Here is a 26,083-nt window from a genome sequence, read left to right on the forward strand (position 1 = left end):
CTTCCTTGGGACTGGGATAAGGTTGAGAGGGGTAGGGGGAAGGTGAAGGGGTGGTTGAGAGCCTCTCCTGGGGACTCAGGTTTTTGGGAGGGCTGTTGTGTTTCTGTATTACCTTTTACCTTGTCTATTTCTGTATTTAACTGTATATGCTGTAAATATCTGCTTGGATATTCTGCTAAGCTGTAAATATAAGCTTCATTCATTTTCCAGAGCTGGCTGAGTCTAGTCTGGGTGATTTCCAAAGGAGGGGGGGAGGAACACCCAAACCACCACACTTGCCCATGGCAGGGAAGTTGGAAGTGGATGATCTTTAAGGTTGCTTCCAGCCCAAACCATTCTATGATAATTTTGCTTGATTTGCATCAAGTAGAGACATGTGGGTAGTGTTGCTGCAGCTCTTTGGCACATTGTGTTTTCAGGCATTGTGACATTTTGTTGTGATTTATTAAGACCTGTTTTATTCCACTGTTGTTGTTTAACCAAGGTATGTAGTTCAGGGTTGTATTTTCTTTTTCTTGTTATTTTGTGGTATTTTCTTTTCAACAGATGTGGGAAGAGGCCATTGCCTTGGGTAAAGAACTTGCAGAACAGTATGAAAATGAGATGTTTGATTATGAACAACTCAGTGAACTGCTGGTAGGTTCTCCATTTGTTTTGGGTTTCTTTTCATGACACAGACACTACAACAACTTTTTTTGAAGAATTTAGTTTCTAAGCTTTTATAATATTATCAAAAATCTCTCTTACAGCAGTAGAGTGCCAAAATAGATGCCAGCTCTGACACTGTTAGACAAATGTTGTCTAACTGGCTAACACTGGAGTGCCTGAAAAACATTGCATTGCATTTTTCTCTTATAGCTGAAAGTGTTTTGTTAATGTTAAGCTGATTTATTTGGTATATAAAAGGAAATTTGGAATTTAAATATAAATGGGAACATGAGGGGGAAAAAAAAAAGCAAAACAACCACACCATTCTCTCTCAAGTGTCTTTCCAGATTCACATTTCTTTTTTTAGGTATGAATAATCCCCAAGCATTGATGTCTAGAGTTAGTTATTTTTGCCCTGATGTTACCCATTCATTATGCCTGCACCATTTTCCCCCCCCCCGCTCTTCTCCAAAGAGATAAATGGCAGCTGTCACTGTCCCTCTCAATTTCTCAACCATGTTCACAGGAGCTGGGACATGATTCCAGTTTGGTTCTGAAAAATAATGTTGGGGGTTGCTACATTTTTAACTTTGCACTCAGCAGAGTCCATCATGCTTGGAATTATCTGCTTTATCCCAGTTTGAGCTGGGCATTAATGTGGTGTCATTGCACCCTTTACTCAGTTTGAGGAGGGCTAGGAGCCACCTTCTTAGAGGCATCTCCATCCTCATCTCCCCGGAATCTCCTTTCTTGGGGAGGAAAGCATAAAGGTAAAAATCTCTCCTCTCACTTTTATGGTTCCTTCACTCCTGGTTTTCATCTGTGGTTCTGTCCTTTGGCTCTCTAGAGACAAATTTATATCCATTTTTGGTGTTCCCCCTTTTGTGGCATTTCAACTGATTTTAGTGACTGATTGATAGTTTCAGACAGATCATATCGATCTGCCTAACAAATCTGGAGCCTGGTTTCATGTTGCTTTGTACTGTGGGAGGTAAAAGATGTCTATATGGAGCATTTCTCAGGTGCACGGTGTACCAGGAGAATCTTCCTTGGCTGCCTGCCTGCACCACTGCCATTAGGGCTGTGCTCAAAAGAGAACATTCTTCATTTCAATATAAAAGGAATCTGATGGAGATGGTTCCTCAGCTGGAAATGATTCTCATGTGTCAGATATGATTATTCACCAGTGGGTAACTACTCTCCCAGTCCCTCATTTTTAATTTTCCATCTCCTCTATGCTTGCACATGGGAACATGAACAGCTTTGTCACAGAGACAGCCACTCTGCTTATCATATGATATTCATTTTGAGGAAGAAGTCTGAATTTGCACTTTAGAGATTGTGGCTGATGGCAAATAATAAATTGTTATGTATTTTTCACCATTTCTTTTGCACAGTAAGTGTGTCATTGTTTACATTAAGTGGCACAATTTCAGACAGTGATATAAACCAGGTATAATTTGTCTGCACGTGGAAAAGGAGTTTCTCCCTCTTCTAACAGGGGAGACCCAGAGCTTCCAGTTCCCACAGCTGATTTAATCTGCTCTTTATTAATCAGACAGGAGAAATTGAGAGAGATGTCACAAAAAATTAGTACCACTGTGCATTGAGCATTCATCCCTAATAAGGAAAAGATCCAAATTCACACTCCCCTATGAGTCAGGACTCAAAAACTCCATCAAGTGTTCTTATTGCTGCTGCTGAGCAGCATGCCAGTTTGGGGTTTTTTTTTCCTCTTACAATAAAATATAAGGTTTTTTTGTTTCTTTCTGTTCTCCCTCTTGTCTCTTTTATTCAAGCATTAGACTCGGAGACAATTCACAAATGACAAAATAGTTTTTGCTCCAGGAGAGCTGAAAAATATACAGCAGATTTGGGTCTCTGTAGTCTTCTTACCATTTACTGTTATTTATTGTATGGGAGAAGTAATAAACCTCCCCCCCAAATCAGAATTCATCCCCTTACAGAAAGAAATAAAATATAAGTTAATGAACAGATCATCTCAAGCCACACATTTGTTGTTGTTTCATTGTTGGAGATGAAGAAGGATTCCACTCTGAAAACAGATGATATCTGGCATGCATGTTTTGATTCCAAAAGTTCTGGTCCTCTGCAGTTTGCAACTGGATGCAAATAAATAGTTGTAAATATGGAAAAGAAGTAGTAGAAACCTGTAATGAAATGCAGCAGCCAGAAACTAAAAAGTGAGCACCATCAAGGTGAGCTGCCTTTGGAACAATGCGCTTCATCGTTCTGGTGTTTCAGCATTGCCACAACCAGGAGGTCAGGATGCCTTCTGAATTCATAGAATGGCTTAGGTTGGAAGGAACCTTACAGATTATCTACTCCAACCTCCCATGGGACATTCAGCAAAACAGATAGAATTGTAAAATCATAGAATCAACCAGGTTGGAAGAGACCTCCAAGATCATCCAGTCCAACCTATCGACCAGCCCCATCCAGTCAACTAGACCATGGCACCAAGTGCCTCATCCAGTCTTTTCTTGAACACTTCCAGGGATGGTGACTCCACCACCTCCCTGGGCAGCCCATTCCAATGGCAAATCTCTGAAGAACTTCCTCCTAACATCCAGCCTGGCACAACTTGTTCAATAGAACCCTTGTTCTGTTGCTGGTTGCCTGGCAGAAGAGACCAACCCCCACCTGGATACAATACTGCATGTGGGCCAGTGAGGTTCACCAAAATGAGCATAAAACACTGGCTCCAGAGGCCAGGATTTCAAAATACTAGCACATATCTAAAGGTGAAGAAACAGGGGTGAAGGAAACATCTTTACATCTTTAAGTTAGAGATGACAGAGTCACAGTATGATAGGGGCTGGAAAGGTTGGATATCATGTAGTCCAAGCCCCCTGCAAAAGCAGGTTCAGCTAGAGCAGGTTGGACAGGCAGATTTTTAGTAGCTCCAGAGATAGAATCATAGAATCATAGAATCAACCAGGTTGGAAGAGACCTCCAAGATCATCCAGTCCAACCTAGCACCCAGCCCTAGCCAGTCAACTAGACCATGGCACCAAGTGCCTCATCCAGGCTTTTCTTGAACACCTCAAGGGATGGTGCCTCCACCACCTCCCTGGGCAGCCCATTCCAATGCCAATCACTCTCTCTGTGAAGAACTTCCTCCTAACATCCAGTCTATACCTACCCTGGCACAACTTGAGACTGTGTCCCCTTGTTCTATTGACCTTAAGATGTCTCCTCAGAGTTTAGGTCTTTAAAATTCCTCCTATTTATTTTGCAGAGAAAGCAAGCCCAGTTCTATGAAAACATAGTGAAAGTGATAAGACCAAAACCAGACTATTTTGCTGTTGGATACTATGGCCAGGGTTTTCCAACGTTCATAAGGGTAAGTGTCCACCTCTTTCCAGTGACAACAGCAAGATGTCTTGCTTTGGAAGTTCTGAGCTGTGGAGAAAGTACATTATTGGATATCAGTGCATTGTTTCCAACATAACTGACATTGATGGTTGATTTTTAGGTGTATAAAGCAAATGCTGTTTTGTCCTTCCCGTTTTCTAGTATGGAATGGTTGAATTTTAGTAGAAAAATAGTTTTTTTCTTCAGACATATCCAGTATCTTGCACTTCTTCCGGGTATCACTGGAAATGAAGATGTACAACCCAAACCACAATAAGCAGCACCATCTGAAATGGTGACCCTTTTGCCTGACAGGTGTATAATTTGTGCATATGGGTATGGTAGAGAAGCCTTTTGGGCGTGACCATGTTTTCATGTGAGTGTCCTTTCAAGCAATCCCTGAAATGCAGTTGAATGTCAGAAATGTGTGATGCCTTTAGAAGCAGTTTTGTAGTTTATTTTCCCAAGTCATGTGTCAGTTTAAAACACATGTCCCTTGGTTGATGCCAGTAACATAAGTCTAATAATGGTTGAGATTTTTTTCCATTAACATTAGGGTTTTTATGAATTGGTGGCTGAAGAAGGGTGGGGACTTAACACATCAGAGTTGCATCATCTTGTGATATTCTGAGCTCTGGCACTTGGAGGTTCATGGCATGGAAATAACACATGAGCTCTGTCACTGCTCTGTTGCACATATCTGTCCTAGGAGCTGAGGATGTTCCATTTGGAAAGAGTGTCTCTCCCTGTGGAAAAGTTACAGCAGATTAGGGAAGCTCAAGAGACAGAAGAAGAAAATTACTGCTATTAATCTCAGATTATTCTCTGATTCCAAGAGACTCACAGATACTTAATCTTAGGCCAGGGGCTGGTGGAGTATTTCCTCCTTGAAATACTCACTTAGGTGATTAATTCCTGTTTATAAGTGAGTAATCCCATGTTAATTCTCAGACCATGCTATCAGCAGGATCACCTAAGGCAGGCTGCAGGTTTTGAAAGTCTCCAGAGAAGGAGACTCCACAGCTTGTCTGGACAGCCTGTTCCAGTGCTCAATCACCCACAATATATATAAAGAAATGTCTCCTCATGTTGAGGCAGAGCCTTCTGTGTTCTAGCTTGTACCCATCATTTCTTGTCCCAGCACTGGGCTCCACTGAAAAGAGACTGGCACTATTAATCTTGACACTCACCCTTCAGATACTTATAGACATGAACAGGATCTCTCAGCCTTCTCTTCTCAAGACTAAACAGCCCCACTTCTCTCAGTCTTTCTTCATAGGAGAGATCTTCAAGTCCCCCACAAATCCATTTGTGCTGTACTAACCTACCATAAAATATTTGTATAAACTAATGATTGTGTCACCTAACAGCATCGCAGCCAATGCTGCTGGGATCCAAGTTCATTACTGAGGAGATTGGCCATGCTGGCTGGACTCAGTGGTCTCAGATCAGTGGTTTTATGTTTCTGAGGGTTTTAATTCTCCATTTATTTCCAGAACAAAGTCTTTATCTACCGGGGGAAGGAGTATGAACGCCGAGAAGACTTTGAAGCAAGATTATTGACTCAGTTTCCAAATGCAGAGAAAATGAAAACGACATCTCCACCAGGCGATGACATTAAAAACTCCTCTGGCCAATGTATCCTTGGGTTGTGCAACACAGACCAAAGATTTAGGGCCAACATGAGCAGGAGACCACTTCACTTCTGCCTTTATGGGTGTAGTGTGTTCATTTTACTGTTCTGTTCGTCCTTCACATTCCTGCTGCCTGTTCTGTGCCATTGAAATCCACTTTTCAGTTCTTAACCCCTGAATTCAGATATTCAGTGCTTTACTGTAAAGCCAAAACTGGATTTACCTTCTAAATTTCACAGACCAGTGTCAGAACAAATCGTGAGGTGAGTTTTGAGTTGGGCTTTCAATTCTGTCACTCTCTTTTATAACACCTAACCTAGTTCTTGTTGTTGTGTAGCAAATGTGTGCTCAGGAGGGCAGTAATTGTAAGGACGTTCCATGACTATGTGTGATGGTTTGGGTGTCACCTGCCCCCCCCCCACACACACACTTAAGAAAATCACCAGACTAGACTCAGTGGCTGGAAATTAAGGAATGAAGCTTTGTATTTACATCTCAGCAGAATATACAAGCAGATATTTACAATGTATACAGCTATATACAGAAATATACAAGTTGAAAAGTAATACAGAAACACAGCAGCCCTCCCAGAAACCTGAGTCCCCAGGAGAGACTCTCACCCACCCTTCTACCTCCTTTCCACCTCTCTACTTTATCCCAGACTTTGCCTTATGTTCAAGGTGAGTTTGGAAAATTGGCCAAGAAGGTTAAGAAGCAGATGGATTAGTTACCCAGACAGAAGGTTAGAGAGAGAAGTGAATGCAGCCAGAGCCAAAGAGCAACTGTGACATCTATGTTTGTGTTCTTGTTTTCATGCATTTTAGCAAGCCTATGAGTGAAGTAGGCATCAGCATTGTTTCCTTTTCACAGCCTGTAATCTAATTCCTTTCACTGACATATCCCAGCTAAGCTCAGACTAGCACAGTATGCTGAATATTAGCAGAGACTCATAGATTCATACAATGGCTTGGGTTGGAAGGGAGCTCCAGGATCAAGTTCCAAACACCCTACCATGGGCAGTGACGCCCTCCAATAGACCACATTGCTCAAGGCCTTACCCAACTCACTGGAAAACAGTGATCCCACAAACACTGTGGATGTATGCATGAGCTGGTTTACAAGTAGCAGAGTGGACCAGCAATTCCTGAACAGGCAGCATTTGATTTTGATTGTGTTTTTTTCCCTTCTCTCAGTTTCTACAGGGTGAATGAAGTCCAACGGTTTGAGTATTCGCGCCCTGTTCGAAAAGGAGAGAAAAACCCAGACAATGAATTTGCTGTAAGAAAAAAAATAACAGAGTACTTTGGAGGGTGGGTGGGGGGGGTTTACTTGTTTAGCTTGAGACCTGGCAGAATGCATTTGTTGAAATATAAATTCCAGCTTTAAATGTGATGCTTTTCCTTAAGAATCCAGGTAAGCTAATTTATCGTGTTCTGGTGTCTTGGGTTCAAATGCAGGTTCCCAGAGACTCTTATAAATTTAATAGACCCAATGACAATGTATAGAATTTATAGAGTGCCCTCCCCTCTTCCCCCTCCTTTTCCCAAAGACAGGGAGAGAGATAAAGGTAGGGACACCCAAATAAATCAGTCTCACTCGATTTGGAAGTTAAAAAGGAAAAGTTTAACAGTAACTTAGAAAAAAGGGATTGGAGGTAGGGGAGTTTACAAAGGATAAGGAAGGGAAAACAGCAAAATACAAACAGGGATGGATACAACCCGAGTAATGTGATGGTGTCTCTGCCTCGTGGCTGCCACGTGGTGTGCTGGTATGCAGTATCAGTGTGTGTGGTCATGAGTGAACGCAGGAAAAGAGGAAGAGACAGGAGAACTCCTGTCTTTTATACCACAGGAAGTGGGGGGAGTGGGCTAACCATCACCTGGAGTGTGGCCCACCCCTGGGGAGGGGCCAAGACCCCTAGGGTCAGGTTCAGGGTCACTCCCCCAGGAGTGTTAACCCTATACATCTGGTTTACAGCAATAGGAAAAATGGACAAAGCACCTCCAGGGAGGTGTCATCCCTAACTACAATGGGTGACTTACTCCAGAGTCTCACACCCCTCATACTGAATAACTTCTTCCTGAGATCTAGTATAAAACTACCCTCCCTCAGCTTAAAACCTTTGGAAATGAAGATACCATTGGAAATTTCCCCCCAGTCTGTCATGCTGCTGTTCCTCTTCCTGATGATAATGTTTTAAGACTGTGCTTAAGATAAAAGCTGTCACTCTGGTAACGTGAAGTTTATGTTGTATTCCCAGAACATGTGGATTGAGAGAACCATCTATGTGACGGCGTATAAACTGCCGGGGATTCTGAGGTGGTTTGAAGTCAAATCAGTTTTCATGGTAAGATCAGTTTGGCTTTATTGAGATTGTTGTGACGGTTTGGGTGCTCCCCACCCCACCACGCTTTTAGAAATCACCCAGACTAGACTCAGCTGGCTCTGCAGGGAGGTCATTCTGCCCCTGTACTCTGCACTGGTTAGACCACACCTTGAGTCCTGTGTTCAGTTCTGGGCCCCCCAGTTTAGGAGGGACATTGAGATGCTTGAGCGTGTCCAGAGAAGGACGATGAGGCTGGTGAGAGGCCTTGAGCACAGCCCTACGAGGAGAGGCTGAGGGAGCTGGGATTGGTTAGCCTGGAGAAGAGGAGGCTCAGGGGTGACCTTATTGCTGTCTACAAGTACCTGAGGGGTGGTTGTGGCCAGGAGGAGGTTGCTCTCTTCTCTCAGGTGGCCAGCACCAGAACGAGAGGACACAGCCTCAGGCTGCACCAGGGGATATTTAGGCTGGAGGTGAGGAGAAAGTTCTTCACTGAGAGAGTCATTGGACACTGGAATGGGCTGCCCGGGGAGGTGGTGGAGTCGCCGTCCCTGGGGCTGTTCAAGGCAACGTTGGATATGGCACTTGGTGGCACTTGGTCTAGCCTTGAGCTCTGTGGTAGCAGGTTGGACCTGATGATCTGTGAGGTCTCTTCCAACCCTGATGATACTGTGATACTGTGAATGAAGCTTATATTTACAGCTAGCACAATGTACAAGCAGATATTTACAGTATATACAGCTATAGACAGCAGTATACAAGGTAAAAGGTAATACAGAAACACAGCAGCCCTCCCAGAAACCTGAGTCCCCAGGAGGGGCTCTCAACCACCCCTACACCTTCCCCCTACCCCTCTCAACCTTATCCCAGTCCCAAGGAAGAATGGAGGTTAGGCCAGAGGTTTAAGAAGCAAAGGGGGTTAGCCCAAATGGAGGGTGAGGTTAGAGAGTAAGATGTAGCTCAGCCAGCAGCCCAAGCGAGAGAGAGAAATGGTGAGAGTGTTATCAAATGTTTTTCTTTCTTGTTCCCACACATCTCAGCAAGACTGTGAGTGAAGTAGACATCACCATTGTTTTCCTATCACAGCCTGTAATCTAGTTCTTCTCACCAAAACATTCTAGCTAGCCTCAAACTAGCACAGCTGTGTAATAGGAAGAAGCTCTCATGCAGCCAGTGTTTATAGTGCTGTATGCCTGTGCTTCAGTTCTGTGAACAATCAAAGTGCATGTGTCTGGCATCCCACAGCAAGGGGAACTTGGTACTTACTGACTGACAGTGACTCACGTAATGGTTTTCCAGTCCTGAGAGAAGGAAATGTGGGTTCAGACTTCCATGCCCTTAGGGCACAGTCTGATTGAGTGCTTGAAGTACTTTTAGTTTTGGCTTTCAGCAGAGGAGCTGCTACAGCCTGTGGTGTAAGCCATGGGCCTGAAAAGAAGAGAGACCTGAGGTGGTGTAGGGGAACCCTGCTGCATAAAAATGAAACTAGTCTGAATTTTGGAAAAGGGGATTGCATAGAATCCTGGAACTGTTTCTGACTCATACAAATTCAAGGATTTTTGTACAATCACTGAATCCTTTTGGTTGAAAGAGACCTTTAGGGTCATGAAGTCCAACCACTACCTGAGCATGCCAGGTCACTGCTAAACCATATTCCTCAGCACCACATCTCCATGGCTTTGAAAACCCTCCAGGGATGAGGGCTACACCACTGCCCTGGGCAGCCTGTTCCAAGGCTTGACAAGCATCCTGGGGAAGAAATTGTTCCTGATGTCCCACCTAAACCTCCCCTGGTGGTACATGAGGTGATGTCCTCACGTCTTACCACTTTTCCCTTAGGAGAGGAGATGGGCACCCACCTGCATCCAGTATCCTTACAAAGACTTGTGGAGAGCAAGAAGATCTCTCTTCAGCCTACTTAGCTCCAGACTTAACTCCAGTTTCCTCAGCTGCTCTTCACAAGGTTTCTTCTCTAGACCATTCACCTGCTTTATTGCCTTTCTTTAGACATGCTCCAAAACCTCAATGTCCTTCATGCCCTTCAACACTACAGGCTGGGGACAGAGTGGCTGGAGAGCAGCCAGGCAGAAAGGGACCTGGGGGTACTGATAGATAGTAGCTGAAGATGAGTCAGCAGTGTGCCCAGGTGGCCAAGAGAGCCAATGGCATCCTGGCCTGTATCAGGAACAGTGTGGCCAGCAGGACAAGGGAGGTTATTCCTCCCCTGTACTCAGCACTGGTCAGGCCACACGTTGAGTGCTGTGTCCAGTTCTGGGCTCCTCAATTCAAGAGAGATGTTGAGGTGCTGGAAGGTGTTCAGAGAAGGGCAACAAAGCTGGTGAGGGGCCTGGAACACAAACCCTATGAGGAGAGGCTGAGGGAGCTGGGGTTGTTTAGCCTGGAGAAGAGGAGGCTCAGGGGTGACCTCATTGCTGTCTACAACTACCTGAAGGGAGGTTGTAGCCAGGTGGGGCTTGGTCTCTTCTCCCAGGCAACCAGCAAGAGAACAAGGGGACACAGTCTCAAGTTGTGCTGGGGGAGGTTTAGGCTGGATGTTAGGAGGAAGTTGTTGCCAGAGAGAGTGATTGGCATTGGAATGGGCTGCCCAGGGAGGTGGTGGAGTCACCATCCCTGGAGGTGTTCAAGCAAAGCCTGGCTGAGTCACTTAGTGCCATGATCTGGTTGACTGGCTAGGGCTGGGTGCTAGGTTGGACTGGATGATCTTGGAGGTCTCTTCCAACCTGGTTGATACTATGGTTGAATGATTCTATGTGGTAAAGGCCCCAGAACTGAACACAGTTTTGGCCTTTCAATTGTAACTTCTGTTAAAATATACCATGCGTCAACTGCAAGCGCCTGCATTTCTTCTCTGCTTAGCATTGGTGATTAAGGGTTGTTTCTGTTTCTTTGCCATAGTTAGCTAAAATATACCCCAGCAACCTCCCAGAGCAGCTCCAAATTAGGCATTTCTCTGTTCTGCCATTTAGACTGTTTAGATAAGACATATCCATTAAACGCCTTTAAGATTAAATTATCCTTACGCAGCTGTAATTTTTAAGTAGCAATAAAAACATTGTTACTGCAGCTTCTAAATCTCTCTTGTGAGGCTTATTTTTAAAGGAAAAGAACAATTTGCATATGATTAATTAAAACCTTTTTCATTGCTCCATTGAGGTTCTCTTGGACAGTTGTATTTAGATGAACAGAAGTAATGCAGAAAATGACTATGGTATCTATAGTAACGGAATATGAATGTGATGTTTGACAGTAATAGGCAGCTGAATAAAGCACATTGAATTTTTAATCAATTTGGTATTTTCAATATAATCCTGATAGAGAAGATTGTATTTATCTTCATGATTGCAGAAAGTGGTGTTTATGGAGGCTGGCAAATCAGATGAAGGTCTCTTTCCCTTCTGATTTAAGAGCACAGTCTGACAGGATGCATTATGCAAGCACTTTGCACCTTCAGTGTTCTGCTGGTGGTTGGAACAGGCAGAGAAATCCTGGTAGAATGAATCGTAGAATTGGTTGGAAAAGATCTCTAAGATCACTGGGTAGTCCAGCAATCAACATAACACCACCATGACCTTTAAACCATGTCCCAAAGTGTCATGCCCACACATTTCTTGAACAACTCCAGGGACAGTGATTCCACTACCTGCCTGGGTAGCCTGATCCAAAACCTGACCACTCTTTCAGGAAAGAAAAACATTCCTAGTAGGCTTTCTATGAACTGTTTATAAGGCTTATATGAGTTGCACAGCTGGAAAGTGATACCAAAATGAACTGTAGTAATATGTGGGAAGGCATCAACAGATAACTTCTGATCCAGCTCTGATTTAGTCCCTGTCAAATTGATATTGACTTTCTTTGAGGTTCTTGTCATTAAAAACACTGAAAGCAGGATCATGAGGTTCCCATCCCTGTAATGTTAAATTTTGATTTTGGTACAGATGCTACTGATGTTTTACTGAACAGGATGAATTAAATTAGCTTTGCATATTCTGTGTTTTATTGATGGGGCTAGAATATCTTTAAAGGAAGAGGTGTGGTAATATCAAGTCTGTGGTCTAATTTAATAAAGGCAGTGATTTCTTTTACATAACCCATAGGAACTGACCATAATTTCCTTAAATGTATTTGATTGTGAAATTTCTTCTGACTGCTTTTACCTTTTCAGTCTATTCACATTGTCTGCAAGGAATTTGTTGTACACATTCATGATTTTGTATCTGATTTGTTCTGTTTGGATACAAGTGGTTACAGGGGAAATAGCTGCTGAGGCCAGCCAGTGAATTATGAAATGAATTTTCATAATTCAAGTTCAATTTTCATAATATCAGGTTCATTGCACTTGGTTTTAAAAAGTACAAGTCACAGAATCATATGATATTAAACACTGGAAAGGACCTCATGAGAGCATCTAATCTAACCTGCCTACTAAAGCAGGGTCACCCATAGGAGGCTGCCCACGGTCACAATGCCCAGGTGAGTTTGGAATCTCTACAGAAAAGAAGACTCCACAGCCTCTCTGGACAGCCTGCTCCAGGGCTCCAGCACCTTCACAGCAAAGAAACTTCTCTTCATCTTCAGATGGAACCTCCTGGGTTAGAGTTTGTGTCTATTGTTCATTGTCCTGTTTCTGGACACCACTGAAAAGAGGTTGGCCCCGTCCTCATGCCCCCTGTCCTTTAGCTGTTGCTGAACATTTATCAGATCCCCTCAGTCTGCTCTTCTCCTGGCTAGACAGCCCCAGGTCTCTCAGCTTTTCTTCCTCACAGAGGTGCTCCAGACCCCTGAGCATCTCTGTAGTCTCCACTGGACTCTCACCATTAGTTCCCTGTCTGTCTTCACAGGATGTCTGGCGTTGGAAGGGACCCAAAGAGATCATCGAGTCCAGCTCCCCAGTCTTGAACTGGGGAGCCCAGAAGTAGACACAGTACTCTAGATGTAGCCTAACTAGGGCATAGTGGAGGGGCAGGAGAACCTCCCATGACCAGTTGGTCACACTCTTCGGAATGCACGCTAGGAGACCAGGGACCTTTGTGGCCACAAAAGCACTCTGCTGCCTCGAGGTTAACTTAGCAGTACCAACCACTGTATAAATTCTAGTCTCTGTTTTGTTTTGATGCTTGATTTGCCAGCGTGGATTTGCCAGCGATACCAGGAGTGTATCATTTCTGTTGGCCCTCAGCAGATCATGTCATGTCCATTATTAGCAAGCTACTTGGAACAAGGCTCACAATTTACCAGTATAGATCTTTTTAATTCAGCAAGTTCCAAAGCACAGTTTAGAGTAGTAGGATGGGAACTGCCATTCTCCATCTGCTTGTGAAAAAATTAGAGGGAGGATTGTAAGAGTAGTAAAAGAAAGGAGAATGAGAAAGCAGGCCATGATTGCTGATAGAGAGAAGTCAAAAAAGCTGTCTGTCAGCTCAATGAGTGCTAATTTCTGTAGAGCTTTAAAAGCAATGGTTCATCAACAAATTATTGCTTCGTTATAAGCCCATTAATACAACTGACAGCATCCTAAATTTAGCATGTGGTGTTCACAAGAGTCCTTGCAGAATCAGATGCTGAACGTGGTCTTGCTTTCCCAGTCCAGATTTCACTGGTAGCACCCTCAGCTCTCAACAGCAGTGCTTGCCTGTCCATCTGAGCATGGTCTACTGCACAGCCACAGCAGAAACATCAGCTCTTTACCTGCCTTCCAGAATCCTTCACCAGGCAGGCTTCTTAAAATGCTAATTAAAACATCCTTGATGTAATCAAATGGCAGGTGTAAGAGTAAGAACTAAAGAGATTTGATTATAAGTGGTTCTCACAAACATGGCAAGCAACTGATAGCCAGGTAGAAGTGCTGCTCTGTTTGTGTAGCATTTATGTAAATGAGGCTGTAATCAAATATACACTTGCATTTTCCTCACAGCCCTCAATTAACCTTCTTTTTCTATCCCTGCCACCTCATTTTTTATCATCTAAGTGGGCTATGTCTTCCTGAGAGGACTGACTGTCTACACCCTGGGCTGTGCTGCAAGTTAGCCATTTGCAGCCCATTCACTACATGTACAGATTTTGGGCTTATTTCTACTATTTTGGTGCCTTTTTTTTTTAACTGTCACAACGAACAACACAATATCTGGTCATAAATAATCGTTGGAGGGCAGTCAATGAAAGCAGAGCAGGTTTTACCCAGTGTAAGAGCTGATTCACCCCATGAACGCACCTAAAGAGCTTTTTCTCATTGAAGTCCAGGCTGTGAGGAAGAGAACTTCTTCCTTGTTACCAATTTTCAATTAAAGAAAATGTGACCTGTGGGAAAAAGTCCAGCAGACAGCATAGAAGTCATCCCTGCTGCCCAGGGAGGTGGTGGAGGCACCGTCCCTGGGGGTCTTCAAGAAAAAGACTGGATGAGGCACTTAGTGCCATGGTCTAGTTGACTGGCTAGGGCTGGGTGCTAGGTTGGACTGGATGATCTTGGAGGTCTCTTCCAACCTGCTTGATTCTATGATTCCGTGATTCTTCAGCATGTAAAACTTGGTTTCTTTGGAAATACACCAAAATAATCACTGCAGAAATATCTCCTTGGGTTTTGAGCTGCTTAGGATTACATTTTTCCATCAGCAAATCCACATTAAATTGTCGTTTCTTTCTTCTTATTACATTAAGCTGGATCTTCTTTGTGCTGCTAAAACTCACTGACTGGTAATCTCTGGTGTTCTCCATAATCCCCCCCGAACCTCACGTGATTCCTGTCAGAGTCTTTCTGAATGTCATGTGCTGTTTTGCTGAGATGTAATCCATCCTACAGCAGAGAAATGCAGTTAACTGTCTCCACTGATAGTGACTTTTCCCATCAGTTACCTCAGGCACCAAGTATCTTAGTGCCTGAAACTACCTTTTTTTCCCTCCAGTTATTGGTTAAAATAACTTTATTCTGAAATTCCACTGTCCCTGGAGGTGTTCAAGAAGAGACTGGATGGGGCATTTGGTGCCATGGTCCAGATGACTGGATTGGGCTGGGTGCTAGGTTGGACTGCTGGTGAGAGGTCTTGAGCACAGCCCTACGAGGAGAGGCTGAGGGAGCTGGGGTTGGTTAGCCTGGAGAAGAGGAGGCTCAGGGGTGACCTTATTGCTGTCTACAAGTACCTGAGGGGAGGTTGTGGCCAGGAGGAGGTTGCTCTCTTCTCTTAGGTGGCCAGCACCAGAACAAGAGGACACAGCCTCAGGCTGTGCCAGGGGAGATTTAGGCTGGAGGTGAGGAGAAAGTTCTTCACTGAGAGAGTCATTGGACACTGGAATGGGCTGCCCGGGGAGGTGGTGGAGTCGCCATCCCTGGGACACTTCAAGGCAGGATTGGACGTGGCACTTGGTGCCATGGTCTAGCCTTGAGCTCTGTGGTAAAGGGTTGGACTTGATGATCTGTGAGGTCTCTTCCAACCTGCTTGATTCTATGATTCTGTGGCAGTTGATGGACATCCAAGTCTGTGGAAAGTGAATAACTTTGCTCTTTGATGAACACCTCCTTTTTTTTCCTTTCTTTTTCAGGTTGAAATTAGTCCCCTGGAAAATGCTATAGAAACCATGCAGCTTACAAATGATAAGATCAATAATATGGTCCAACAGCATTTAAATGATCCAAATCTACCCATTAACCCTCTCTCCATGCTCCTCAATGGCATTGTGGATCCTGCAGTCATGGGAGGCTTCACAAACTATGAGAAGGTAAGATCAAAATTAACTGTTCTCCAGTGCTTCCTCTGTTTCTTGGAGCCTGGGCACTGCTGCAATGCTGCTGGGAGTGTGTCAGTGTGTGTGGTTTTGTGTGTGAACACAATGTGAGTCTCCCCTCTTAGATGCTTTGTAGAACACTGCTTAAAACTTGCCATTTTTAATGTTTTCCTGGTGTTTCTGGATAAATTCTTGCCTTTCTGTATTTGAAGGATGAGTTGTTTAGGTGTGTGAGTACTTACATAGGGACATGGAGGGCAATTGTTAGGCACTGAAGCTGGTGGCATTCCCAGTGTGTGCTTTCAGGTGCTTGGACACTGGAGCTGAAGCACTGCCAGGTCATCACAAAACTGTGGCCTTCAGCACCACATCTACACAGCTTTTAAAGCCCTTTCGGGATGGGGACTTCACCAGGGTCCTGGGCAGCCTTGACAACTCTTTGGGGAAGAAATGCTTTCTATTGTCCCAGCCTACACCTCCTCTGGTGCAACTCGAAGCCATTTCCTGTTGTCCTGTTGCTTCTTCCTTGGGAGAAAAGACTAACCCACACCCAGCTCCATACTCCTTTCAGGCAGTTGTAGAGAGCCAGAAGATCTCCTCTCAGTTTCCTCTTGTGCAGACTAAATAACCTCAGTTCCCTTATCCACTCCTCACAAGACTTATGCTCTAGACCCTTCGCCAACTTTGTTGCCCTTCTTTAGTCTACCTCAACATCTTTCTTGTAGTGAGGGGCCCAAATCTGAACCCAGTGTTCAAACACACTCCTATACTCTCAAAGATGTGATCTTTCTAAAGGATTAATCAAATGGTGGAGACTTCTGAGATACCAGACAGGGGCAGATGTGTCTAAATGGTCTTAGTTGCATGTTTACATTAACTTTTAAAGTGATTTGGGATGAAATATTAACAACCTGAAGCTATAAACACTGTGTCTATTATTTATGTTGTGAATATCCAGATGTCATACACAGCAACATGTATTTTATGACATAAATGGAGAAGGGATGTGCTGAGGGACATATTGCTGTATCCATCCGTTCTTGTCTCTCTGTCTCACCCACTTTGTCTACCAAAATTACTTGTGTCCTGGGGACTGCTAGAAAGACATTTCAGAGCTGTGCCCAGTTCTCTGCAGGATTGCCCATGATATTTGGTCCTCATCACTATAGAATTGGAAAAGACCTCTAAGATAATCGAATGCAACCACCAGCCTAACACCACCATGGCCATTAAACCATGTCCCAAAGTGCCATGTCCACATGTTTGTTGAGCACCTTCAGGGATGGTGACTCCACCACCTCCCTGGGCAGCCTGTTCCAATGCTTGACCACTCTTATCATAGAATCATAGAATCAAGCAGGTTGGAAGAGACCTCCAAGATCAGCCAGGCCAACCTAGCACCCAGCCCTAGCCAGTCAACCAGAACATGGCACTGAGTGCCTCAGCCAGGCTTTTCTTAAACACCTCCAGGGACGGTGCCTCCACCACCTCCCTAGGCAGACCATTCCAATGCAAATCACTCTCTCTGCCAACAACTTCCTCCTACCATCCAGCCTAGACTTCCCCCAGCACAACTTGAGACTGTGTCCCCTCGTTCTGGTGCTGGTTGCCTGGGAGAAGAGACCAACCCCCAGCTGGCTACAGCCTCCCTTCACTTGCTGGAAAGAATTTTTTCTTGATCTCCAACCTAAACCTCCCCTGGCACAATTTCAGGCCATTTCCTCTCGTCCTGTCACCTGATACTGGAGAGAAGAGACCGACCCCTACCTCACTTCAGCCTTCTCCTTTGAGAGAATTGTAAAGAACAGTGAAGTGTCCTCTCAGCCTCCTCTTCAGCAGTGATCTGCCCATTTTACCATTTGTGAAAGATAAATGTCAAAGCCATAAACCAGTGTTAAATTCAGTATCTCTTTCCTAGATTTTCACTTTGTATTTGTAGCTATCACTTCTGTTTTGCAGAACTTTTGGGTGATTTGTTTATCTTTGCCCTAAGTAACTCTTCCACAGTAGTAGATGTTGAATCATTTTCTGAAATAGCTGCTCATTTTTCTCTCTTGACTAGGCTTTTTTTACTGAAAAATACATCCATGAGCATCCAGAAGATCATGACAAGATAGAAAAACTGAAGGATCTGATCGCTTGGCAGGTAAAAATATTTTAAGTCGTGTTGGTGGGAACCAATTGCTCTACAAAGGCAGCTCAGTGTCACTTTTGAGAAAATTCAGATGTTAAACTATTCACCCTGTGTAGGCTTCTTTGCCATTTAAAGCTGTCTTGGAATGTGAGCTAAAGTTCATCTTTTCAAATTTGACATAATTTGTCATTTCATAAGGAACAAAGAACCCACAAGGAACAAACATCATCATCCCCTTTTTTTTTTTTTTAATAATATAGTGACAATATCTCAGCTGTGTTAAATAAGAAAAGATTTTGTAATCCTGTTGGTTGGTCTTACTGGCAAGTTAGTTTTGCATTTTAGTTTTCTAAGGCTAGATCCATGGAATCATAGAATGGTTTGGGTTCGAAGGGATATTACAGATCATCTAGTTCCAAGCCCCCACAATGGGCAAGGAAACCTTCTGCTAGACCAGGTGGCTCAAGGCCTCATCCAGCCTCACCTTGAATACCTCCAGGGAGACAACATCTAGAGCCTCCCTGGGCAACCTGTCTTGCTGTCTCTCCATCCTCACTGTAAAGAGTTTCTTTCTCATCACCAATCTAAATCTCAAACTTCAGTTTCATAGAATCATAGAATCAACCAGGTTGGAAGAGACCTCCAAGATCAGCCAGTCCAACCTAGCACCCAGCCCCATCCAATCAACCAGACCATGGCACTAAGTGCCTCAGACAGGCTTTTCTTGAAAACCCCAGGGACGGTGCCTCCACCACCTCCCTGGGCAGCCCATTCCAATGCCAATCACTCTCTCTGGCAACAACTTCCTCCTAACATCCAGCCTAGACTTCCCCCAGCACAACTTGAGACTGTGTCCCCTTGTTCTATTGCTGGTTGTCTGGGAGAAGAGGCCACCCCCCACCTGGCCACAACCTCCCTTCAGGTAGTTGTAGACAGCAATGAGATCACTCTCATCACTACAGGCCCTTGTAACTCAGAACTTCTAAGCCAGCAAAGTGAAATGCTTGACCCTGACCCCCTCCTCCTGCTTGCATGCACTGGGACAGAATTTGTTTGCACATTCACTTCTTTCTTCAACCTTTTTCCTTTTGTTAAACTTCCTATGTGCCTTATAGCAGAGACTTTTGAAGGTGAGCATTGTGAAAATTAACCAGCATGCAAAATATTTAGTAAATTCTTCCAGAGGTTGTGGAATTCTGGCATGATTTGCTTTCTAGCTTAATATGGAAGGAAGCCACTAATGATTCATAAAGCCTGTGGAATTAGCTGATGTTTTTGTGTTAGAGCTGGTGGCAGGAGAAGGACTTGTTATGGAAACTTTGTGAAGTGAGGCAGTGGTCTGAATTCATCACAGGCTTGACAGTGATTGAAAGCAAAATTGAGCTTTCATTTTTCAATAATGCAGGGCTTGGAGTTTTGTAATCACACAGAGATTTTCTATGTGCTGTATAAATCAATCTGGATATATGAAATAGTAGCCTGACAATCACATTATCAGCTGACTGGTTAAATTTAATTTTTTTTCTATCCCTTTACTTTACATTTTTCTCTACCTGCTATGGAATTCATGCTCTTCAGCATGCTATCATAGAATGGTGGGGGTGGGAAAGTACCTCAGGAGATCATCTAGTCCAACTTCCCTGCTAAAGCAAGGTCACCCACAGCAGCTTCCCCAGGATCACGATGTCCAGGTGGGTTTGGAATCTCTCCAGAGAAGGAGACTGCACAACCTCTGCAGACAGCCTGCTCCAGGGCACCAGTACCCTCACTACAAAGACGTTCAGATGGAACTTCCTGGGTTCCAGTTTGTGCCCACTGCCCCCTTCTCGATCACTGGGCACCACTGAAAAGAGGCTGGCCCAAATCCTCTTGCCCCTCACCCTTTAGCTCTTGCTGAGCATTGCCAAGGCCCCCTGTCAGTCTGCTTTTCTTCAAGCTAAACAGCTCCAGATCTCTCAGCTTTTTCTCTTCACAGAGATGCTTCAGGCCCCTCAGCATCTTTGTAGTCTCCACTGGCATCTCTCCAGTAGTTCCCTGTCTGCCTTGAACTGCAGAGCCCAGAAGTAGACACAGTACTCTGGATGTGGCCTAACCAGGGCAGAGGGGCAGGAGAACTTTCTTTGATCTGCTGACCACGCTCTTCTTAGTACACCACAAAATACATTTGCCAGCTTCTGTTATCCTTTTGTAATTCCCATAAACTTTAAATACCATCTTTTTTCTGACTGTTATGTTTTCAGATCAATATCTTTAGTGAAACAGTGTCCATTTTTGTCCATCTTAATGCTTTGCCAGTTCAGAGAAAAAATATCTCCATCCAAGTACATCATTTCAAGCTGATCCTTTATTTTAACATCAAGATAATTAAATGATTGATTGAAACTATGGTAATGAAATGAGTGATCGATGGCATTAGTCACTCTGCATTGAGCTAAGGTATTTACTGCATACCCAATTTGGGATGTCAGGGAAAAATCCTGTGCTTCTTCTGCAGAGCTGACAGAATTATAGCAGAGCAAAATAAGTTTTTATGTTCAGAGTTTATGATGTGATTATTATGAAATATTTCGAGATTTAAGATTAATTGTAATAATTCAAACCTTTGTAGCTTTTTTTTTTTTCATGCTTTTCAGCCAAGCAAAGCAAGATCTTGGAAAGAAAAAGGTAAAGAGGGGGAAAAAAAAGGCACAGAATAATTTAAAGTTACAGTGAAACTTTGTAAAATTTTAAACCCAAGAAAAGTCAGGGCTGTGAAATAAACACTGTCTTGGGTCTGGGTTAGAAGACACCTTCAAGGTCATCTAGTTCCAACCCCCCTCCCATGTGCAGGGACACATTCCACTAGCCAGATGAATTAGAGGTATTTTGGATGTGGCAAAATTCTGCCTCTGTGTCCACATCCAATCTTAATGTGTAGATTTATAAAGGTTTAAAATCCAGTGTCACTCAGCAGTAGATTTGGGGCTGTCGATGTCTGGGAAGGAGATGCAGAGTGAATTTCGAAGTTAATAGAAGGAGGTGAAGTAGAAATGGTAAACCAGTCCAAAGGTACTTTCTCTGTCTGCTCAAGAAAGTTTAAAAGGGATTTTTCTAGTTTTAATGTTTAATTTTTGTAGGGCTCTTAGGTAGAAGTGGCTTCAGTGAAGACTTTTGTCGTTATTCTTCCTTAGTAGTCTTTTAGGAGAAGAAACTGTGTCGATTGCAGTAGTGCCAAATCACAGAGAATCATCTTGATAAGATTTCTTGAGTTTCTTCATCTGTAATTCATCTGTGTATTTCTTACTCTCCTTACCAATAAAGCTGCTCCTTCTGATTGCTGCTCCATCTTATTAGAAAAATCTGGGTTTAATCAGTATTATGATTTAATTATGAATTATTAAGAAGAAGCTTCTTGGCTTGATTGCTGCAGAGAATAGCTGAGTTAAAATCAGAGCACTGTGTGGGCTGAAACGGACCTGGAAGAGGAAATATTTTCCCTTAGCTGGAGGTAGAAAGCTCTAATGGTGTGTCTGGATAGCTGTGGGAATGAAAATGTCTCTCTTAAAACATTTTAAAAGGTCAGCTACACCTCCACACTATGAACTAATTATATAATCCTGTGTTGGCATGGATATTTTGTGACAGAAGCCTTGAAGATAAATGATTATTTTCAGTTAGAAAAGAGAATTAATTTAATTTTTTCCTCTCTCTCTCTCTTCTGTTTTGGTCCCAAAGAAAGTAAAATCAGATTTTAAGGAGAAATGTGTCATATACAGAAAACTATGTATTTTATTAATAAATATTGCCCTGCAGTAAGTGCTTGTCCAAGGATGTAGCTCGTTTGCAGGTGTAGAAGCAGCATTTATTAGTGAAAGCATACAGGTATTTTCACCTTCCAAGTTTTATTCCTGTGAAACTGAGAGAGGGGTGAGATTAATAACCCAGTGTGAGAGTCATCGTTCACTGGTTTGCCCTTTTACAGTAAAATGTATGTGGAGCCTATGAATATAGTCCTGAATCATAGAATGGGTTGAGTTGAAAGGGACTTTAAATATCATTTAGTTCCAACCTCCCTGCCATGGGCAGGGATACCTCATATTAGACCGGATTGCCCAAGGCCCTCTCCACCTTTGCTTTGAACTCTTTCAGGCTGGAGCCTCCGCAACTTCTCTAGGCACCCTGTCCCAGTGCCTCACCAGCCTTGGCATGGGGAAGGATTTCCTTCTAATATAAATCAAGCTTCTTCCAGTTTGAAGCCATTACTCACAGTATCACACAGTATCACAGTATCATCAGGGTTGGAAGAGACCTCACAGATCATCAAGTCCAACCCTTTACTACAGAGCTCAAGGCCAGACCATGGCACCAAGTGCCACGTCCAACCTTGCCTTGAAGTGCCCCAGGGACGGCGACTCCACCACCTCCCCGGGCAGCCCATTCCAGTGTCCAATGACTCTCTCAGTGAAGAACTTTCTCCTCACCTCCAGCCTAAATCTCCCCTGGCGCAGCCTGAGGCTGTGTCACTACAAGCCCTTATAAGAAGTCCCTCTCCAGCTCTCCTGTAGCCCCCTTTCCAAGGGGGCTTTAACATCTCACTTGGAGTCTTCTCCAGGCTGAACAACCCCAGCTCTCTCAGCCTGTCTTCATAGAAGAGGTGCTCCAGCTCTTGGATCATTTTTGTGCCTTCCTCTGGACCCACTCTAATAGTACCATGTCCTTCTTGTCTTGGAGGCTGCAAAGCTGGACAGAGTGCTCTAGTTGGAGTCCCAGGAAGGCAGAGTGGAGAGGAGAAATGTCATACCACTTCACATCATTTCATATATCATCAATCATCATGTCACATAGGAGTAGTCACAAGAATATTTGTGCTCTCTGATAACTTCGTCTCTGCCTCCCCTATGTGATTACTGGTCAGAACTCTGGGATTATTAGTTGTAAAGGACAGGAAAAAAATCCTGTATAACACATTTTTAGATCCACTTTTACTATGCTATGCCTCAGATACAATGAGTGATGATGATTCATGATGATAATTATGATTCTTTAAGAAAAATAGTTGTTGTTGTCGTTAGTATTACCCTATGAGATCTTTCACTCCTCTTGTATCCTATGTGGGATTCTTAGAATCATAGAATTGTTTTGCTTGGAAAAGATCTCTGAGTCCAACCATCAACCCAAGACCACCATAGTCATTAACCCATGTCCTGAACTGCCATGTCCGTGTTTGTTGAGCACCTTCTGTGGTGGTGACTCCAGCACATCGCTGGGCAGCCTATTCCAATGTCTGAGTAACCTGTTCTGGTGCCCTAACCCTTGGCTGAGGAAGGGCAGGGCAGGCTGAAGCAGCATAACTCTGCATTCCAGATCCCATTCCTGGCAGAAGGCATCCGGATCCACGGGGAGAAGGTGACAGAGGCCCTGCGGCCGTTCCATGAGCGGATGGAGGCTTGCTTCAGGCAGCTGAAGGACAAAGTGGAGAAGCAGTACGGGGCCCGCGCTGTGGTGAGTTAGCTGCTGACTTTGTGTTTCCTAAGTGTGTGGAACTGCTTTCAACTGCTGTGTTCCTCTGCTATAATTCCCACTGATTAAACAAGCAGTGGCGATGGAGCATTGCCTGTTTGTTCTCAGTGGTCATCCAATTATTAAATACTGAGCAGACAGAATCATAGAATCAAGCAGGTTGGAAGAAACCTCCAAGATCATCCAGTCCAACCTAGCACCCAGCCCTAGCCAGTCAACTAGACCATGGCACTAAGTGCCTCAGCCAGGCTTTGCTTGAACACCTCCAGGGACAGTGACTCCACCACCTCCCTGGGCAGCCCATTCCAATACCAATCACTCTCTCTGGCAACAACTTCCTCCTAACATTCAGCCTATACTTCCCCCAGCACAACTTGAGACTGTGTCCTCTTGTTCTATTGCTCGTTGCCTGGGAGAAGAGGCCAACCCCCACCAACCCCCCTAATAGAATCGTAGAATAAAACAGGTTGGAAGAGACCTCCAAGATCATCCAGTCCAGCCTAGCACCCAGCCCTAGCCAGTCAACTAGAGCATGGCACTAAGTGCCACATCCAGGCCTTGCTTGAACACCTCCAGGGACGGTGACTCCACCACCTCCCTGGGCAGCCCATTCCAATGCCAATCACTCTCTCTGCCAACAACTTCCTCCTAACAGCCATCCTAGACCTCCCCTGGCACAACTTGAGACTGTGTCCCCTTGTTCTATTGGTGGTTGCCTGGGAGAAGAGACCAACCCTCACCTGGCTAGAGAAACACAACAGCCCTCCCAGAAACCAGAGTCCCCAGGAGGGACTACTATCAGAGAAGTTCAGAAAAAATGAGTGCTTCCATTCCAGTATGGAAACAGATTCTAAATAACCCAAGTCTCTTCTTTGAAATTCAGAATAATTGCATTTTTTTCATGGTTTAACTGGGTTTAAAAAAAAAACCACAACAAAATTGCCACTAGAATGATTTTCCCAGTGCTGAATGACATCTGTCCATGGATTTAATTTCTGCTGAGATGTGAGAGCTGTGCTGTTTTCTGGTAGTGTGTAATCTTACATACCTTGGCACCACCCAAAATGTGGGCAATAAATAGGTGGCTGCCACTTGATGAAATTTGCTACTGCTGGAGTTGTTCCTTTTGTCATTCCAACAAACTCTGCTTCAGGTGCTGCTTCACCTTTTAAAGCACAACCAAGCATTTGGTGACAAAGTCATAGAATGGTTTTGCTTGGAAGTGACCTCCTAGTGTCATCTAGCCCAATCCCCTCCCTGTAGTCATCAGGGACACCTGCATCTAGATCAGGTTGCTCAAAGTACCAAACAACTTGGCACTGAATGTTTCTGGGGACAGCTTGTCTGCCACCTCTCTGGGTAACCTATGCCAGTGTTTCACAATCCTCAGTGTGAAAAATGACTTCATTATATCCAGCTTGCATCTCCCACTTTCAGCAACCCTGATATGCCTGAACAGCCCTAATCCAGCACATTCTTCATCCAGTTCTGATTGTGGTCACTGAGGGGTGCATTCCACTGAGGTTCTGTAGGTGTTCTGTCAGTCACATCAGTGCAAACAGGGTGTCAATTTCATAGAATCATAGAATGGTTTGGATCAGAAGGGACTTCAAAGATCATCTTGTTCCAGGTCACCCTGGCATTGTCAGGGACACCTTATACTAGACCAGATGGCTCAAGGCCTCATCCAACACGTCTTGGACATCTCCAGTGAGGGAGTGCCCATAACCTCAGTGGAACAGTAGTTGCCAGTGAAGTATCATAGAATCATAGAATCAACCAGGTTGGAAGAGACCTCCAAGATCATCCAGTCCGACCTAGCACCCAGCCTTAGCCAGTCAACTAGACCATGGCACTAAGTGCCTCATCCAGGCTTTTCTTGAACACCTCCAGGGATGGTGACTCCACCACCTCCCTGGGCAGCCCATTCCAATGCCAATCACTCTCTGTGCCAGGAACTTCCTCCTAACATCCAGCCTACACTTCCCCTGGCACAACTTGAGACTGTGTCCCCTTGTTCTGTTGCTGGTTGCCTGGGAGAAGAGACCAACCCCCACCTGGCTACAACCTCCCTTCAGGTAGTTGTAGACAGCAATGAAGTCAGCCCTGAGCCTCCTCTTCTCCAGGCTGCACACCCCCAGCTCCCTCAGCCTCTCCTCAGAGGGTTTGTGTTCCAGGCCTCTCCCCAGCCTTGTTGCCTTTCTGTTGCATTTCATGACAAACCTTCCTCCAGAGATTTCTTCTCACTTTTTTTTCTACAGCAATGACTTTTTTTAATGGGGGGCACTGAGCTCTTACATGGAATGTGCTAGCTTTTATGGTGTCCTTCTGAGTGGTGTTTCATTTGGTGTCCTTCAAATCCCATCTTGCTAATACATTTAGGAAGAGAAAAGTTGAAATAGTGATTTACTCCCAAGGAGAACAGGAATAATTGACATTAATGATGCTTGCATGTCAGTCACTTCAGTAATATACATTGACATCATCAGGGAGATGACTGGAAAGTCATACTCAGGTGGTGTTATCTTTCTAATTTCCATCTCCCTACCAGTAAGAGTTGTCAGGATTGATGGAGTTTTATCACTTCTGTCTTCCATGTACAAGGCCAATTTGCCAGTAGTTGACAGAGTGGAAAATATACCTGTAATTAAACAGCATGAGATTCTCATTTGTTGACTGAAAAAGTTCAATTATTTTATGCATATATCAGTTATTAATGACTAGCAAAGCTTG

General features: G+C 44.1%; 1 protein-coding gene across 4 annotated transcripts in view; it reads left to right on the forward strand.

The window, feature by feature from the left end:
• DOCK1 (dedicator of cytokinesis 1) overlaps nucleotides 1-26,083 on the forward strand; it is a 433,046-nt gene that overhangs the window by 365,254 nt on the left and 41,709 nt on the right. For all 4 annotated transcript variants that reach the window (XM_064145308.1, XM_064145312.1, XM_064145309.1 and 1 more), the window contains exons 39-47: nucleotides 547-636; nucleotides 3,911-4,015; nucleotides 5,523-5,664; nucleotides 5,845-5,923; nucleotides 6,854-6,938; nucleotides 7,921-8,007; nucleotides 15,535-15,711; nucleotides 17,780-17,863; nucleotides 23,195-23,332. In XM_064145308.1, the coding sequence (XP_064001378.1) occupies nucleotides 547-636; nucleotides 3,911-4,015; nucleotides 5,523-5,664; nucleotides 5,845-5,923; nucleotides 6,854-6,938; nucleotides 7,921-8,007; nucleotides 15,535-15,711; nucleotides 17,780-17,863; nucleotides 23,195-23,332 (987 nt within the window). The remainder of the gene's footprint in view (nucleotides 1-546; nucleotides 637-3,910; nucleotides 4,016-5,522; nucleotides 5,665-5,844; nucleotides 5,924-6,853; nucleotides 6,939-7,920; nucleotides 8,008-15,534; nucleotides 15,712-17,779; nucleotides 17,864-23,194; nucleotides 23,333-26,083) is intronic.

Source organism: Pogoniulus pusillus, chromosome 6 (genome assembly GCF_015220805.1).
Source record: "Pogoniulus pusillus isolate bPogPus1 chromosome 6, bPogPus1.pri, whole genome shotgun sequence".
Lineage (NCBI taxonomy): Eukaryota > Metazoa > Chordata > Aves > Piciformes > Lybiidae > Pogoniulus > Pogoniulus pusillus.